At 39.7% G+C, this 19847-nt stretch overlaps 1 protein-coding gene across 1 annotated transcript in view; it reads right to left on the bottom strand.

The window, feature by feature from the left end:
* Nucleotides 1-9647: 9647 nt before the first annotated feature.
* Nucleotides 9648-19847, bottom strand: part of LOC121385076 (G patch domain-containing protein 8-like) — a 48547-nt gene continuing 38347 nt past the window's right edge. The window contains exon 8 of the mRNA XM_041515613.1: nucleotides 9648-19017. Coding sequence (XP_041371547.1) covers nucleotides 14814-19017 — 4204 coding nt within the window. The 3' untranslated portion in view covers nucleotides 9648-14813. The remainder of the gene's footprint in view (nucleotides 19018-19847) is intronic.

Here is a 19847-nt window from a genome sequence, read left to right as displayed (position 1 = left end):
TTCATAACAATAAACCACAAAGCAATGCAATATATGTGGTATGGATATAGTACCGGGGGTATACTCACCAGCAAAAGTTATGCAGTTCCTGATATACGTAATTCTCTATGTACATGTGTATATACACATACCGTACCTAAAACATTCTGATCCTTTTATTATTGTATTCTATTTAATATCTGAAGGCAGCATTACTTAAATATGGTGCAGTACATGCTGTCTAAACCATTTACATGGATATTTTGAATATTTTTATATTACACACAAGTCTTACAAACATAAAAAGTGAATTTACATACCATTCTAGGCAAGTCTGCATTACATATACAATTTATCTATCTCACAACAGTTCATCTTACAATAGCTCGTGTGTTTTTTTGCTTTTTGTAATATTTTAGAATTGCAGTTCTATTTATAGTATGCTTGACTTATGTTTTGGTGTATATATACTACTCAAAAGAATTTAAGGGTCAGACGATATTTTCGACATTATTTTCTGAATGTCAATTATATTAGCTAGACCATAATGTCACGCATGGTATTGTTCCATTTTGACGAAAGTGGGTCTAAGCAACCCATAAATGAATTAAAATCCACTGTCATTGACACTGTCGACTAGTTCTAATGGCGAAAACATGCTTACATTTGCACGTAAATTAGGGCGAAAGCGAAATTTCTGCTAAGTGCCCATAACTTGCTTTTTCACAAAGGGCTTCATTTGCACGCTTTGCACGTGTATTCCATGTTCCCAATGCTGAATTTCCGTATAATTGGAGCTTGCGTTCGTGTACGGTGCACACTCCAAATTCGACAATGGTACGACTTCAACTGACTATCGAAGATCGAGGAAGGGCTATTGCTTGGCTTCAGGATGGCAATACGCAAAGAAATGTTGCTCTGAGACTTGGTGTCAGAGTGTCGTTGGCCGACTGTGGCAACGGTACCAAGCAACGAATTCTGTTCGAAATCGTCCACGTTCGGGAAGACCCCGAAGCACTACAAATAGAGAGGACCGCTACATCACCAATATGGCTCTACGTCAACGCACAACCACTTCACGCCGATTACGTGACAATCTGCAGACTGCGACTGGAACTCGAGTGTCTGATCAAACCATACGCAATCATCTGAGAGCCAATAATCTACGCTGCCGTCGCCAGGCTGTTCGACCACCACTCCTACCACGTCACAGAACGGCCAGACGTCACTGGTGCACGCTTCATCTGCGGTGGCAACGTGTTCAGTGGGGTCGAGTGATGTTCACTGATGAGTCCAGGTTTAGTCTCCAGTTCAACGACGGTCGGGTTCGTGTCTACAGACGTCCTGGGGAGCGCTTCGCTGACGTTAACGTTAGACAACGTCACCGGTTCGGTGGTGGCAGCGTCATGGTGTGGGGCGGCATCTTTATCCATCACAGGACCCCCCTCTATGTGGTGGATGGCAATCTGAATGGAATCCGCTATCTGAATGAGATTATCCGGCCGTTGGTTCTCCCAGGCCTTCAGCAGATTGGCGGCGGGGCAGTTCTGCAGGATGACAATGCCAGACCCCACCGCGCCAGGGTGGTAACGGACTTTCTCAGACAACAAGGTATCGCCAGGATGGATTCGCCTGACTTGGCCCCAATAGAGCACGCCTGGGACGAATTAGGCAGGAGAGTTCGGGATAACCATGCCCCTCCGGCCAACCTTCATGATCTGGGTCAACTTCTTATGGCAGAGTGGCAGGCCATTCCCCAAGAGTTCTTCAGACGTCTGATCAACAGCATGAAGCAACAATGTGTCGAGTGTATTCGCGCCAGGGGTGGATTCACACACTATTAAACGAATGTTCTAATGTGTAAAATCCATGTTTGACAACCTTCAACTTTGACAGCATGTCATGTGACTTTCTTGTATACAGTGACGTTTATTTGTGGTTTTTTGTAAATATGGAACAATAAATAAAAATGTTGGTGTAGTTTACATCATCAATCTAATACACTCTGAAACTTATTTGGTTATAAATTTTTGACCCTTAAATTCTTTTGAGTAGTATAATTGAAATCTACATAGAATATTGCCATCAGGCAAATATCTAGCACTATAAAAATCTAACTTTCATTCCCAATTCTCAATCATTTTATGTGATTCAAGTATGATATATGTGAAGTTTACAATTTTCTATTTCTACATCCTTCCTTTTATTCTGTAAAGTAGATGTTAATAACAATTACAAAACAATATAATATGAGGTATGAATAATTATATACTTCTCAAAATAAGTTACTAGTAAGCAATGCCAGAAATGTATTAATTTCTATGTATACACATACTTAGGATTGCCTGAAGCTTTTATTATTAAAAAACAAAATTGACCTGGCTTTTTTCTATAACATATTGAGGCTTCATTATTCAAATATGGTTAAGTATATGGAGTTTATATACTATGTCCACAAATTTATGAAGATGTCCGTCTGTTCTTAGTACCAGCCAATTATAAGTACATGTACCTTTCCTTGGCATGTGTGTTAAAACATTTACAATTCATCTATCTCACAGAAGCTTGTACTATTTTTAAAAACATATTTAGTATTTAAATTGTGCTTAATTTATGCTTAGGTTTATATATTTGACATCAGATATATAGTCAGTCATCGGGCATATCTAGCACTTGACTTTCTTTCCTATTTCAGTCTTATCATCTGACTCAAATATAATGTCTATTATGTTCACAATATCTGTAATTTCTTATTTTTCCTCTGGGCCTTTGCTCTTGTTCCTCCCTTAATATGTCAACAGCTCTTGCATTATCAGATCACAAACCATCCAATTCAGCTTCAGTATTTCTTTGGACATTTCTCAGCCAATTCTATGTGGTTGAGGAATACTCTGGACTTTGTGATATGACTAATACCATATGAGACCATGGCAATTTGCTCTCTTCCAATTTGCTCTATTGGTACAGCATATTTTCAGGGAATATATACTGGATGGAAGGTTTGCAACTAATCCACTGTAGCATAATAACAGCATTCGTGGTTTGGCACTAAATTTCTCATGTGAAAGGGGTTCTTCCAAGCCACACTTGATCTAAGGAATCCCTACAAAGGTCTTAAGAGACTGGAAGACTTTTTAAATGAAAAAAAGAAAACTCTGCCCTCAGCTTCTTGGGAAGAGGGTTCTATTTGTGAGACAAAGTACATGTTTCAAATGCAAACCATGTCTAGGGGTGTTGTAAAGTACACAAGAAGATGCAGAAACAAAGATTATACTTCAATGTCTGTACATTGCTGCCAGTTCACCATCCCAGAAACAATTTTTTTATAAACTCAACTTGGCAACAAGAGGCATCTTATAGATGTGCACAGCATCATTAAGGATACAGGGAAGACACCAACTAGCAATTCCAGCTGTGCTTGCCATTACTGGCTAGGATACTAACAGTGATTTTATGCAGAATGGAAATTTTGTTAGCTCATGGAAGTTCAGCAAAAATTAATGTTCATATATATTTAAGAAGCAGATCATTTCATATACCTTCTCTATGGGAGTGCAGGTGTGAATAACATACAAAAACATCATGACTTTGAGAAATATCTGGAAATGTTTGTTGCCAAACCAAGGATGATAATATTGAACTACAGTAGAGTATAAATCAGTCTTCTCCACTCTACATGTATGTATTCACTGAGAATGCTCTGAGAATGCACATAAAGAGAACAAATTGCCAAGTTGTCATTTGGTATCAGTCATGCCAGGCATACCAGGCTATTCCCCAACCAAATTGTCATATGGCTGAGAAATTTTAGAAGGAACACTAGAGATGAAATAGTGATATTATACTATGAGCGCTGACGGACATACTGATGGAGGAACCAGAGCAGAGCCTAGAGAAGGAGAATACCAGAAATTGTGAACATGATGGACATATTTTAATTGCATGAAAATGCAAAGGAATATGAAAGGAAGTTAAAACTTTCCTAGACAATATTTGATGTAGAAACTAATTATATACACCTGAGCATAAGTTAAGCACAATGTAAATATAAAGGCAAATCTAAAAATATTACAAACACAGACTAAAGTACTGTCGGAAATAGAATAAAAATTATTTTCGTCGATTATTTCTTACATATTAAACAGACAAGTAAATTTTATGTAAATATCTATTTAATGATCGTCTACCTAATTTAGCATTTACTTGTTTTGGCTCTCATTGATGTACAAGGAGGTGTTTACTCTTGAAATTAACAGAAAGATGTCAGTAAACAGGTGATTTGTGCACTTTATGGGAACAGACTATAACAAATGTTGGTCAAGTGTCAAATTCATTGCTGTAACAATATGTGAGGGACCGTTTACCCCTATTCCTCTCCAAAACAAATATTTGTAGACATTTATAAGTAACTTTTGAGCAAAACTGTCAAAAACCATCTGGTATTAAAGGTGCTATCTCAAAGTTGCATAATGACAGCTATTGCAAATCATGTTTTTATTAATTTTTGCTTTAACATTTAAAACTACACCTTTAATTATATGTCCATCAATGATTATAGGAAATAATTTTATGTACTAGTACAAAATAAATTTTTATTGGAGAATCTTTATCACAAACAGATGCTCACATATAACTATGATATAGCACCTTTAAGTTGTTGCAAGACTGTGTAAATCTCTAATGTACTTATATTGAATTTATATTCACTAAATATGCTGGTCATAATTAATAATTTATGCTGCAATTCAAAATAATCAGTTAATTTGCAGTTTTAAATTAAAAGTTTGTTTAAGGGTAAATGAAATCGACACATATCATCAAAATGTGTTATAATCTGTTCCAATAAAGGTCACACATCTCCTGTTTACAAACATTTTTATTTTAATTCAAGAGTAAACCCCACCTTGTACATCAATGAGAGCCCAAACAAGAAAATGCTAAATTAGATAAGAGTATCATTAAATAGGTATTTACAAAATATTTACTTGTCAGTTTAATATGAAAGAATTATTTCCGACACTACTATAGTATAAGATGAACTTCTGTGAGATAGATGACCTGTACATGTAATGCAAAAGAATTTATGGTAGGTACACGAAACTGATGCTTTAAATGTTTAACACTGGTGTTTAGTAAAGAGTAGGGACATATTCATAATATTGATGCACATACATGTATACTCAACAAAATTAATTAAGGGCTAGTAAACTTTCTTATATTATAATATAATTCTTTATTACTGTCATATTATTTTAGCATTTTTGGGTCATATATATGGCTTCTATACATTGTTTCAGTAAAATTTTACTGGTTATACATGCAAAAAACACTGGGTATTTCACATACTTATGAAAAATATTGAAATGAGCATTAGGCTAGTAATTGTTACACATTTGTTCAGAATGATATTTGTTATTGTGTTCCCTCAAAATTGTTATTTAAGTCATCAAGTTTAAAAGCATGCCAAAATGCTGACAACTTTCAACAGAAGAATATTTAAAGGAAAATGCTAAAATATCTATTGGACCTTAATTAATTTGATCGAGTATAGTATAGGCAGATATACTGAACCATATTTGAATAATGCTGCCTCAATATATTAAATACAGGGCAATTTTTAATAGTAAAAGGTTCAAGCAGCCCAAAATATGTGTAAATATAGAAAATAATGCATTTCAGGCATTGCTTAACTTTTGCAGATGAGTATATCATTATTCATACCACATATTGCATTGTTATTTGGTTTGTTACTATTAACATTAGTATAGGATGAATATCATTCATTTTGGCCTTATATCTGTTAAAAATTTATATTGATGACAACTTTATCACTACATTTAATTTTTCAAGTGTTTTTGGGACACAAAATGTGCATTCAAATGGCGATATTTTTTTAATCCACCAACATTTTTGCTGCAGACAGATATTAAATTCATATATAATGTGGCATCTAAAAATCCTTGTCTCCAAAAATCCCCCGGGGGGGAGGGGGGGGGGGGGGGGTGTTCGGTATCTGGCCCATGGACTATTAGCACAATGTCATTTTGCCAGACTATCTCCATTTTTGCCTGAATTGGATGGTTTGCTCTGGTGCTGGGAGGGCTGCCCCCTTTCTTCTACACTTATGAATACAGTATACTCCAAATTTCAGCTCCGTATCTGGAGGCAATGCGTAGGGGGCAGGTTAAATTACAGAAGTTTGTTCAGCTCCGTATCTGGAGGCAATGCGTAGGGGGCAGCTCCGTATCTGGAGGCAATGCGTAGGGGGCAGGTTAAATTACAGAAGTTTGTTCAGCTCCGTATCTGGAGGCAATGCGTAGGGGGCAGGTTAAATTACACAAGTTTGTTCAGCTCCGTATCTGGAGGCAATGCGTAGGGGGCAGCTCCGTATCTGGAGGCAATGCGTAGGGGGCAGGTTAAATTACACAAGTTTGTTCAGCTCAGTATCTGGAGGCAATGCGTAGGGGGCAGGTTAAATTACACAAGTTTGTTCAGCTCAGTATCTGGAGGCAATGCGTAGGGGGCAGGTTAAATTACACAAGTTTGTTCAGCTCAGTATCTGGAGGCAATGCGTAGGGGGCAGGTTAAATTACACAAGTTTGTTCAGCTCAGTATCTGGAGGCAATGCGTAGGGGGCAGGTTAAATTACACAAGTTTGTTCAGCTCCGTATCTGGAGGCAATGCGTAGGGGGCAGGTTAAATTACACAAGTTTGTTCAGCTCCGTATCTGGAGGCAATGCGTAGGGGGCAGGTTAAATTACAGAAGTTTGTTCAGCTCAGTATCTGGAGGCAATGCGTAGGGGGCAGGTTAAATTACACAAGTTTGTTCAGCTCCGTATCTGGAGGCAATGCGTAGGGGGCAGGTTAAATTACACAAGTTTGTTCAGCTCCGTATCTGGAGGCAATGCGTAGGGGGCAGGTTAAATTACACAAGTTTGTTCAGCTCCGTATCTGGAGGCAATGCGTAGGGGGCAGGTTAAATTACACAAGTTTGTTCAGCTCCGTATCTGGAGGCAATGCGTAGGGGGCAGGTTAAATTACACAAGTTTGTTCAGCTCCGTATCTGGAGGCAATGCGTAGGGGGCAGGTTAAATTACACAAGTTTGTTCAGCTCCGTATATGGAGGCAATGCGTAGGGGGCAGCTCCGTATCTGGAGGCAATGCGTAGGGGGCAGGTTAAATTACACAAGTTTGTTCAGCTCCGTATCTGGAGGCAATGCGTAGGGGGCAGCTCCGTATCTGGAGGAAATGCGTAGGGGGCAGGTTAAATTACACAAGTTTGTTCAGCTCCGTATCTGGAGGCAATGCGTAGGGGGCAGCTCCGTATCTGGAGGCAATGCGTAGGGGGCAGGTTAAATTACACAAGTTTGTTCAGCTCCGTATCTGGAGGCAATGCGTAGGGGGCAGCTCCGTATCTGGAGGCAATGCGTAGGGGGCAGGTTAAATTACACAAGTTTGTTCAGATCCGTATCTGGAGGCAATGCGTAGGGGGCAGCTCCGTATCTGGAGGCAATGCGTAGGGGGCAGGTTAAATTACAGAAGTTTGTTCAGCTCCGTATCTGGAGGCAATGCGTAGGGGGCAGGTTAAATTACACAAGTTTGTTTTCTTTAACGACATCACTTGAGCACACTGATTTATTAATCATTGGCTATTGGATGTCAAACATTGATAATTTTGACACAGTCTTAGAATGGAAATCCACTACATTTTTCCATTAGTAGCAAGGGATCTTTTATATGCACCATCCCACAGACAGGGCAGTACATACCACGGCCTTTGATATACCAGTCGTGGTGCACTGGCTAGAATGAGAAATAGCTCAATGGGCCCACCGACGGGGATCGATCCCAAACCGACTGTGCATCAAGCAAGCTCTTTACCACTGGGCTACGTCTCGCCCCTTACAGTAAAGTTTGTTTTATTTAACGACGCCACTAGAGCACATTGATTTTTTAAAATCTTTATCATCGGCTATTGGACGTCAAACATATGGTCATTCGGACAGGTTTTTTTTAGAGGAAACCCACTGTCGCCACATAGGCTACTCTTTTATGACAGGCAGCAAGGGATTTTTTATTTGCGCTTCCCACAGGCAGGATAGCACAAACTATGGCCTTTGTTGAACCAGTTATGGATCACTGGTCGGTGCAAGTGGTTTACACCTACCCAATGAGCCTTGCGGAGCACTCACTCAGGGTTTGGAGTCGGTATCTGGATTAAAAACCCCATGCCTCGACTGGGATCCGAACACAGTACCTACCAGCATGTATACCTATGGCCTAACCACGACGCCACCGAGGCTGGTCGCCTCTTACAGAGACGGAGACAAAACCTATAGTCCCCTCTGATTGGACCAGCAGAGGACTTAAAATAGAAAGAAGTCACATTTCACTTTGTATTTATTTATTGACAATTGTTTTGAAAGGCATATTGATTAGAACTATATACAGTGTGGCACACACAATGTGACACGGAAATTACATCACAGCATTGTCTTGCTAACATCACAAAGAACAAATCCCAACAAGAAAACCCAAGGCAGATTCTCCCGATATGGACTCACTTGAGGTGTGCGATTTCCTGATCGATGCATCTCTGGTTACACGGGTTACTGATTTCAATGACATTAAATAAATATGAACATGACACAAAACTAGCACATCAGCAATTTCACAGTCACCTGGCCTCGGATCACAGTTATCTTCCCATATGGTTGTGGAAAATCCGCGCAATTAAGTCTGCTGTTTGACTGATTATTTCATGGCAGACAGCTATGAAGTGGTAACTATTTGACTGAAGTTGACACGGGAGAGCATGTAGTTTGTAAACATGTGTAACTTGATATTCAAGACTTGTTTGTGGTAATTCGGCCCATGAAAAAGTAGTGCTTTTTGTGTAAAATGGGTGTACTCCAGCCAGGTTTAGTGGGTGTGTTTGTTTAAACCAATATCATGGGAGAAAGAGCTGGACAACAGGGTATGTTTCTCTCAGGCAGGCAAAGGTACATTAAAAAAAATCCATGGGCCTGCTGATATTAATAAAAATGTTATAACCACTAAGAAAGAAAGAAAGAAGTGTTTTATTTAATGACACACTCAACACATTTTATTTACGGTTATATGGTGTCAGACATATGGTTCAGGACCACACAGATTTTTAGAGGAAACCCGCTGTCGCCACATAGGCTACTCTTTTTACGACAGGCAGCAAGGGATCTTTTATTTGCGCTTCCCAGAGGCAGGATAGCACAAACCATGGCCTTTGTTGAACCAGTTATGGATCACTGGTCGGTGCAAGTGGTTTACACCTACCCATTGAGCCTTGCAGAGCACTCACTCAGGGTTTGGAGTCTGTATCTGGATTAAAAATCCCATGCCTCGACTGGGATCCGAACCCAGTACCTACCAGCCTGTAGACCGATGGCCTGCCACGACGCCACCGAGGCCGGTGTTATAACCACTAACACCATATAGTGTAAATAATTGTGGTCTGTGGCCATCTCAGAAATGCAGAATACACTTGTGGGGGTGGGGGTGGGGGTGGAGGAGAATGAAATAATCTTTTAAAAGCAAAATATTCTACACCATATTTAAATACAGGTATTTTTTTTTAGCAGTTATTATTTAATTATTTTATTAAATAATAATACTAATAAATAATCATTTGTAAAAGCTTAAACTGGAAGATTAGCTGACCCCCCCCCCCCCCCCCCACACACACACACACACATCAATTTAAACTTTGTAATTTGGGGCAGGATCTAGCTCAGTCAGTACAGAGCTTGCTTCAGGAGTTTGTGTTGAAGGATCAAACCCCCTCGATGGACCCATTCTCTGACTGGTATTTTTCCATCCCAATCACAGTCCCACGACTGGTATATCAAAGGCCATGGTATGTGATATCCTTTCTGCATTAATCAAGGCTCAAAACTGAAATGGAATACACAGCAATTGCCACTCTTATCCTTTCCGATACTATGATAGTCAATTTTACAAATAGATTTTATGTTCCATCTTGTAGCTTTGTACAACTATTAGTATTCACATTCAGAAACTAGAGCGAAATGGTGACATTAAGATGACTAATATTAAATTAGATATTGTAAATGAAAAGAAAAAACAAAAACACAAACAATTATTAATTTAAATTAACATAAAATTGGAGTAATATAGTTTAAATTAACAAAGTTAGAGTAATATTTATATCGTACAAACAGGCAGTGATGAATTTTATGAGATATATTATGATGACAAACAACATGACATTTAACTTGATGGATGAAAGGAATTTGCTCTGAAATTTTATACGGTGCTCTGATTTCTGCACAAGCACTATACATAACATTTAATTATAAAAAGATAAACAAAAACAATTGGCTGGGTTGGGGTCATCAGGGGATCAACTTTGGCGTTTACTAAGAATCAAATCACGTTATAAGTCTTGTCAGCATTCAATAAGGAAGAGGGTGGGGTTTTTTAATGGCTTACTAAACTACTCAACTAATTTTCTGCGAATACATAGGCCTAACTTTACAAAATACACTCTGACCAATCTTTACTGTTTTCCAGACTCATAATTACTGAAACTTTTAGTGAATGTCAGGGTGTTTTGTGGGTTTTTTTTTTTAAATGGGTTACCAACTTGTTTTTAAAAAAAAATTAAATAAATAAAATTTTATATTGTATTAAATATGAACAGTTAATTTCCAAATTACTATACAGTGAAATCTGTCTATATATAATCTGGATCAAACCGTGGGCCTAATATTTATCCAATTCAGACAGGATCGTGTTAAGAGGGTCACACTTTGTTTTCTTTAATTTGAGACCATGAAACTTGGCCAAGTTTGACAGTATTCTAGTTTGTTGAGGGTCCTGTTTAGACATGTTTTACTGTGTATCCATGTACATAATTTTTACTGCCAAATTATTTAGCATGCAACATGCATATAATAAAAATAAAATAAAAATTACAAATTTATAATCAGTGTTCAGTGTCAAAATGTCGAGTTGTACTAACATCAATATACCTTCACTGCTAACTCCAAAATCAGGAAATTGGCTTATATCACGTTTTGGAAATTAACTCTGTATATGTGCCTTTACATTAAGAGTAAGTGAAAACCAATGTGTGGAGCAACACTGGCTGACAAGTTTTCAGGCACCACATACAGACGATCCAGACAAGAGTATTTTTCAATACAATTGGTCTTCAAATCTAAAGCCAAATCAACTATATAGCTTGAACTCAGGAGAAGGATGACACCAATGATTACACAATAAAGCATGGGATTATAAAAGTAATAATTATGAACAGTCACCTCAAGAAAGCCATGGTTATTTTAAATGTTTGCTTCCAACTGTTGAGACAAAAATAATATTAATATTCATGCACGATTATTTGTAGAACAAAAATAAAAACAATAATTGTTTTAATTTAATACTGTGAACTGAACAAAGTAAATATTTATGAATTTAAAGTGACAGAAAACCCCCAAATTCAACTGGACAGATAAGTTTTGGAAATGTAAAATATTGGTTGACATACTAAAATTAATTCACACTTATTATCATTCAATTTGTATTCTTATAGTAAGTCTTTTACCAGTACCCATCCGACACCACATAACTATAAATGAAATGTGTTGAGTGTGTCGTTAAATAAAAGTACCCATGCTTATGCAACTTTTGAAAGTCCAGACTTAAGACTGCAGCAAAGAAAGAACGAAATGTTTTATTTATAACTCCATAGTTTTACTGGTACATACATGTAGAGCTAAATAAAATAAATAAAATAAATACTAATAATGTACAGAGACCTCTAGTTGAAACTTGGATTCTTGCTTACAATATTCACTCCTGTACATCCAATAAACCGTTAAAGGCACATACCCTAGTTTCAGCCCGTAAAGACGGACACTAAGTTTAGTTAATCTACAAACCTGCAACACATTTGGATATGGTTATAACAGAGAGAAGCTAATGTCTGTGATGTTTAAACAAGGAAATACCGTCAAAAATAACTAAAGCGTGTCTCATTAACCATTACTTCTTAGACGAGCATGCATTTTTAAAAACTATCTTTAATTGGTTGTACTCACATCTATATAAGCTCATATTGTACAATATATTGACGTCACCTTTTAATAGATGCCACAGTGGGAAGTGATCTGGGGTTGTTTTGTTTTGTTTTGGGGGTTTTCCCCTATTTGTTTGAAATGACTAGATGTGAAAACAAAACGTGTATTTCCTATTTCATGCATGTTACCAAGTTTCAAACAAATGGCAAATAAGATACAGAGACCCAAGTACCTATAAGAATTGTCAGAAAGAGAAAGAAAACAAAATCAAAACATTAAGGGCCGTTCAACATTTACATAATGCAAATTTTTTAACTTTTAAACCCCCTCCTCCCTTATTCTTGGATTTTCTGTTTGTATTTCGGTTTGGTTTAGTAACAGATATATGATCACAAAAAATATGTTAAAGAACAAAATATTTTATTTCCAACATAATAATGAGACCCCACCCAAACATTTTATAATGCCTTCCATACAAGTCCCTTCCCCTCTGGAGCATTATGTAATTGTCACACAGCGCCTAACTGGCAAAACATTTCCACACATGAACATCCTGACAAGATAATATATTAGTAAGAAACTAGGGAGGCCATTGGTTTTGCTAGTGTAACAATGAGGTGAAAATGAAAATATTCAGGTTATGCACTACCTGATAACAAAGGAGTACATTGCACATTTACAGACAGAGCACATTCAAGTAAATATCCTAGTAACACACTTTCGTTTTTGAGAAACACCAGCTTGACCTGAGGGACTTCATATGTGAAAGCTTGTGTCTGAGATTTTAAACTAGACAACAGATTGTTTTGTTGCATGAATTATTTTTGTATAAACGGTGGGTTGCCTATTCCTAATGCACATGTACAATGTTTCTGTGCTACACTAATGTTCCCAAGTGTTTTTTAAATTAACTGATTATTCAATGAAATAGAATTTAGCATCAGTGGTGCTGTTTACAACTATTGAAGGGGATGTATCCAGTGGTAAATCGCTCACCTGATGTACAGATCCCCATCAGTGAGCCCATTGGGCTATTTGTCGCTCCAGCCAGTGCATCACTATTGGTCTATCAAAGGCTGTGGTATGTGCTATCCTATCTATGGGTGATGCATATAAAAAGTCCCTTGCTACCAATGGAAAAATGCAGCAGGTTTCCTCTCTAAGACTGTAGGTCCAATTTACCAAATGTCTGACATCCAAAAGCCTATGATTAGTAATCATGTGCTCTAGTTTGTCAGTAAACAAAAACCCCTTTAATTTCATTGTTTTTGTGTCAGGTGCAGAAATTTAAATTAATCAATCCTCCAATCAGATAAGTGGTGAACTGTCTATAAGGCAACAGTTCACCACATAACTGACTGGAGGATTGATTAATTTAAATTTCTGCACCCGACACAAAAACAGAATGACAGTTAATGTCAAACGTGCCCTGTCAATTGACGCCCCTACAAACCATTGGTGTCAATGTGACTGGTGTGAAAAATGCAGCTTGATTAAAAATAAATATCATTTTCCCTTATCATATCATTCAAAATAAGAGTTTCCCTTTCTGGATGTTTTAAGAGCAGTGATTTTTCAAAAACGAAAGCCTGTAGCTACCGCCTGAATAAACAGTAAACACACCTGTTGCATTGTTTCAATTATGCACTAACACTTATATTTTTTACACACAAACACACAAAATAAATGAATCACAAGGCATGATGTCAGAAAGGTATGCAAACGTCATCCATGTATCCTTAATCACAGTCCAACTATTGCTACGAATACTGACAATTATTATAGAATACAGGATGATTTCTCAACCCAGAGCCATCCTCACAAAATGACTTTGGTTAAATTCACCGATTGTTATGCAACAGTAGAAACTTTAGAACGCAGGTGAATTGTCCAAATCCATTGAAATTACAACACTGGCAATTATAAAAGCAGTCAATATCTACTTCCGACTCATAACGTGGCTTTTGTTAACTTCAGCCATCAAAATCCAGACACACAACTTGGTCGACGGTATTATTTTGCAGAGGTCAATTTTGTCAATCTGAATCTGAATTCTATTCACATGCCCCTTTACCCTTATGGTTTTCGGGCATGTCCCTCACAGGTCCCAGCTCTGTCATGGACAGTAATTGGGCCTGGGACGGATTTGTCAGTCTAAAGACACAAACAGTACATCACTGCAGTCTTGTCATCACAATCTAGAGGCAAGTCAGTTCATCTACCAAATCAAATGGTATAGTATTCCAACACTTGTCAAGTCTGCAACCCGATCTATCAGGACAATGATGACATTGGTTACCGTACTCTCTGTATTAATTAACTCTCATCCATGGCAGGATGGTGACTTTGTTATTTTATATCCACAATATCTCACTATCACTAGTCTCATTCCTCATCAGTGTAACTAATTCATTTCAGGGTTCTTTCACTGAAGTGATGACAACCATTTCAAGGTTCTTTTCCTGAAATAACCATTTGTTTTAGTGTTCCTTCCCTAAAAATAACCATTTGTTTCAGTGTTCTTACACATAAATGATAATTCAGGGGTTTTCCACTGAAGTGATGAAAAATATTTCATGGTTCTATCACTGTAGCAACAATGCATTTCTAGTGGGTTTTTTTGTGAAATGACAAACATCATTTCAGTGTTGTAGTCACAAGTCATAGCACAACAGTCTGCATGGTAAAGCATGTTGAGAATTATACAACAGAATTTTTAAAAAACACCACAGAAGACAGTACGCACTCTTATCATCATACGGGTGGACGGGTAATTCTTGGCACTAGTATCACAGGCCCTTGTGGTTGCATCTGTGTTAGGATCGGATGCTGAACCGGTTGCATTCCATACAGACTCTGGATCGCCTGCAAGTTCTGCAAGTTCTGCAAGTTTTGCAAGTTCTGCAAGCTCTGAATGCTCTGAAGACCGCTCATACCTGGACCTACAGCCGCAGGAAGAGCATATTGAGCATGACCTGCAGCCAAGAAATGATGCTGCAAAGCCTGTGCCTGTGCCTGTGCCTGTGCCTGTGCTTGTGCTTGTGCCTGAGCTTGAGCTTGAGCCTGAGCTTGAGCCTGGAAATGAGCGAAGGAGATTCCTCCGTGAGTGGGTATTCCTCCTGGGATTTGCGACATCGGAGCTGCTTGCATGATCATCGGAGCACCTGCCTGTATGGGCATGCCAACCGGCGTAGCTCCACCAAACGCTGAGTGTGGGATCAGGATGTGTTGCTGTCCACCAGCAGATATCAGCTGTGGCGTCTGAGTGAGGATGGTTCCGGGGTGTGGTTGGAAGATCACCGTCTGCTGCTGCATGACCGGTGACTGAGCGGCCGGTATCGTGATGATCGTCGGCTGTTCCTCCACCGAGTCTCCATCATCAGCAGCCTGATTGGCGGCCTCTTCCATCTCCATCTGTTCATCCTCATCGGAGCTCGACTCTATTGGTTCTCCGTTTTCCTGCTGCTTCTGCCTGCGCTGCTGTCTTTTAGCGTGCTTCTGCGCTTGCTCCTGCAGCTTCCTGTACTGCTCTGCCTGTTCAGGTGGTATTATAGGTACCATTGGTTTCGGTTCTTCCTTCTTCTCCTCTTCTTTCTTTGGTGGTGGTGGTGGTTTTGGAGATGGTAATTTTGGTGGCGGAAGTGGAGGTGGTGTGCTCTGTGACTCTTCATTCTCTGGTGCTGGTGCAGCAGGAGGAGGACCATTTGGTGGTTCTGACATACGAGATGGGTACATCTGAGGACCGGGAGGTCTGCCTGGCGGGTGCGGTCCTCGCATTCCAGGTGGCGGAAGCCCTCTCATGCCTGGATGTGGTCCTCTCATGCCTGGACCACCAGGAGGGTGTCCATATGGACCTTGATTTCTCATTGGTGGACCATGTCGTGGTCCTGGTCCAGGTCCTTGACCAGGGAAGAAGCGTGGAGGTCCATACCCAGGTCCTCGAGGAGGTGGACCCATCATTCTTTGGCCTGGTCCTGGAGGTCCCATTCTAGGACCGGGTGGGCCCATTCTTGGACCAGGAGGACCCATACGATGATCAGGAGGGCCCATTCGTGGATCAGGTGGTCTGAATCGTGGATCATGTGGAGGACCCATTCTCATGTCAGGGGGACCCATTCGTGGTCTTGGAGGTCCCATTCGATGTGGTCCAAACCTTGGGTCAGGGGGTCCAAACCTAGGATTGGGAGGTCCATATCGCGGATCAGGACCCATCATTCTGTGGTCAGGTGGGCCCATTCTGTGGTCAGGAGGACCCATCATATAATTTGGATCTTCCATCATGTCATCAGGATGTCCCATCATATGATGATCATCTGGGTGTCCCATCATGTGATGATCTGGTGGTCCCATTCCAGGATTGTGTGGTCCCATTCCAGGGCCATGAGGCCCCATCCCAGGATTGTGGGGTCCCATTCCAGGATTGTGATGACCCATTCCAGGGTTGTGATGTCCCATTTCAGGATTGTATGGTCCCATTCCAGGATTAGGTGGCCCTACATTTGGTGGGCCTTGGTCAGACTGGCCAACATTCTGGTGAGGTTCCAATCCATGTCCGGGATTCGTTGGTACCTTGCCTGGATTTGGTGCTTCATTCACAGCAGTTTGAGGAGGGGGTGGTGGAGGGACAGTGGAAGCAGATGTCGTATCAGCAGTGGACTTTTCCTGGCTTTCAGGATTTGTTTCTCCAGGAGGTGGAAGTGGTATATTTACAACACCTTTCTTTTTACCGCCCTGGTCGGTCTCCTCCTCTTTGTCATTCTTGGGTTCTTCTCCTGCTACAGGTAGAGGAATATCCAGTTTCTTTTCAGCATTTCCTTCTGTAACCTTCTCCTCACTTTTTGTTTTACTTGGATAAAGAGTTTTCTTCTGAGACAACCGTTTTGGAGATTTTTTTCTGAATAATGAATAACTACTTGACCGGGATCTGCTCCGTGTGTACGACCGTGACCTGTGGTAAGATCGAGATATACTACGTGACCTCGAGTAACTTGACCTGCTACTTCTGCTGTATGACCTGCTCAGACTGTGAGAATGAGACCGGTGGCTTCTAGAGTAACGTCTTCGACTTCGTGACCTAGATCTTGTAGATGACCTAGACCTTGATCTGCTGTACATTGAATCATCAGAATAAGAAAAGGATCGAGACCTGTATGACCTCGACCGTGACCTCGAATATGTCCTTGTTCTAGATCTACTACGAGATCGACTTCTATATGTATCGGAGTCTGAAGATGATGAGTAAGACTTTTTACGACTTTTAGCTTCTGTTTTAGAATTAGACTCTTTAACCTGTGACCGTTCGCCTGAACCAGGATTACCTCCTTTTTCAGTCTTGCATTTTGACTTTGGGGAACAAGACTGCTTGTTGCTCTTTTTCACCTCGCTGCCAGGATTGTCTTCATTCTCACTATCACTGGTGTCCCACTTAGACTTCAAATTGGTCTCCTTCGATTTGGGCTCGAACAAGCATTCCATCTTTGTCCATGAGTCTGGTTCTGCTTTCACTGAAACTAATGTCTCCTTAGTAGCAGACTTTAATGCCTTGTTGGGAATCTGATCGTCCCCTCCTGATTCACTAGCTGTCCTTTTCCTACAAGTTGGAGTTTTGTTTTCCTGACCTTCAGGAGTTTTTGTCTTCTTCAGCGACTTTACTTCATGGGGCGACTTTGTATTATTAATGGCTGCTTTACTTTTATGAGGACTTTTCATGGCTTCGCTTGTAGGCTTATTTTTCGCATCAAAAGCACAATCTTTGGTCTGCAATTCTCCTTTCTTAGGAGTTCCAACCTTCTTCCCAGGATTTGATATCTCTGTGTCAGATTCATTTTTACCGTCTGCGTTAGTTTTACTTGCTTTTGGTTTATCCTTTGTTACCTTAGCTTTTCCTTGTTCTTCATCCGTGTCTGATGATGCCGTGTCTTGATACTCTAAGCTTAGTTTACCTTTTTCCGTTTTCTTCCTAGCCTTCTTTGCGGGCACAGTTTCAGAATGGTCTTTTGCCACAGAAACTTCACTTTTGCCCATTCCTTCTTCTGGTTCATGTTTCGATTCATGTCTGTGTCGGTGTTTCCTCTTCTTTGATTTCTTTTTCGATTCGTTCTTCTCATCTCCCGATTCTGGTTTATTTTCCGTCATGCCATTAACTTTACATTCGCCTCCATCTTCCTGATTTTTGGAACGATGTCTCCGTGATTTCTTTTTCTTTCTTTTTGAAGATTTCTTTTCATCAATGCCATCTCCATCACCTTCCATTTTGTGTCTCCGCTTCTTCCTCTTCTTCTTCCTTTTCTTTGCACTATGTTTCACGACCTCTTTATCCTCATCAACACCATCCACTTTTCCTACTACCTCATCACCAACAGTCTCGAGGCTGCGTTTCTTCTTTTTCTTATGCTTTCGTTTCTTCTTCTTAACAACTTTCACACCTTCACCATCTGCAGTGAACTCCACCACCTCCTCTTTACTTGCTTCGGCACTGTTCTCTTTAACCACTTCCTTCTTCTCCTCCTTCTCTTCGACTTTACTTGCAACGACCGGTTTCTCAGCATCTGGAGCAACTGTTTGTGTTGGTTCCTCTTTCTTCTGTTTTCGCTTCATCAACTGACTGAAGTCAAAAGTCAGAGGATTACAGCTGAAACTGATGATCGGTTCGGCCGTGGTCATCTGTATCATCTCCCCAGGCCAATCAAGTTCACGGGCGTCATCCTTACTCATGACTTTAACAAATCCAGCCTGAAGTTTTCCTCCTCCCACAGATGCCGAAAGACTGTGCTTGGTATTGTTCTGCAATCCTGTGTTATTAGATTGAGTAGGACCAACACTGCTGGTCTTCTGCTCCTCAGGATCAGTGCTGAATGCGGATGCAGTATTGATCTTTGAGGAAGATGTCCGAGTAAAAGAAAACGAGACGCTTCCTTTCTGAGGATCACCATCTGTCCCATCTGGAGCTGGTGAAGACCTGAAATCAAAGTGGAAATAAGATTAAATTAGCTTACTGAATTAAAGTTACAGTTAAAAGTTTGTTTTGTTTAATGACACAACCAGAGCATATTGATTTATTCATCATCGGCTACTGGATATCAAACATTTGGTAATTCTGACTCGTAGTTATCAGAGGAAACCTGCTACATTTTTCCATTAGCAGCAAGGGATCTTTTATATGCACTTTCCTACAGACAGGAAAGTACATACCACCGCTTTTGACCAGTTGTGGTGCACTGAATGGAACAAAAACAATAAAATTCACCGATATTGTTCAATCCTACGACACAACCGCCTCAGGCAATCTGAGCTGCATAAATGTGAAATTATATTAATGCAGGAAAACATATTATGTGATGTCATGAAGTTTCCAGTTTACATTATAGTCAACCCCATACCCCTCCCCCAACCAAATGCAATCAGATCTGCATAAATGTGAAATTATATTAATGCAGGAAAACGTATTATGTGATGTCATGAAGTTTCCAGTTTACACCATAGTCAACCCCACACCCCTCCCCCAACCAAATGCAATCAGAGCTGTATAAATGTAAAATTATATTAATGCAGGAAAACGTATTATGTGATGTCATGAAGTTTCCAGTTTACACCATAGTCAACCCCACACCCCTCCCCCAACCAAATGCAATCAGAGCTGTATAAATGTGAAATTACATTAACGCAGGAAAACATATTTATGTAATGTCATGAAATTTCCAGCTAAGAACAAACCCAAACCCAAACCCAAAACCAAATATACATCTAACTGTGAAATCATTAATTTTCATGGTTTTGTTAAAAGACATA

The sequence above is a fragment of the Gigantopelta aegis genome, chromosome 11 (genome assembly GCF_016097555.1).
Source record: "Gigantopelta aegis isolate Gae_Host chromosome 11, Gae_host_genome, whole genome shotgun sequence".
NCBI lineage: Eukaryota > Metazoa > Mollusca > Gastropoda > Neomphalida > Peltospiridae > Gigantopelta > Gigantopelta aegis.
The sequence above is the reverse complement of the archived record's forward strand: the minus strand, read 5'-3'. Positions and strand labels throughout refer to the sequence as shown.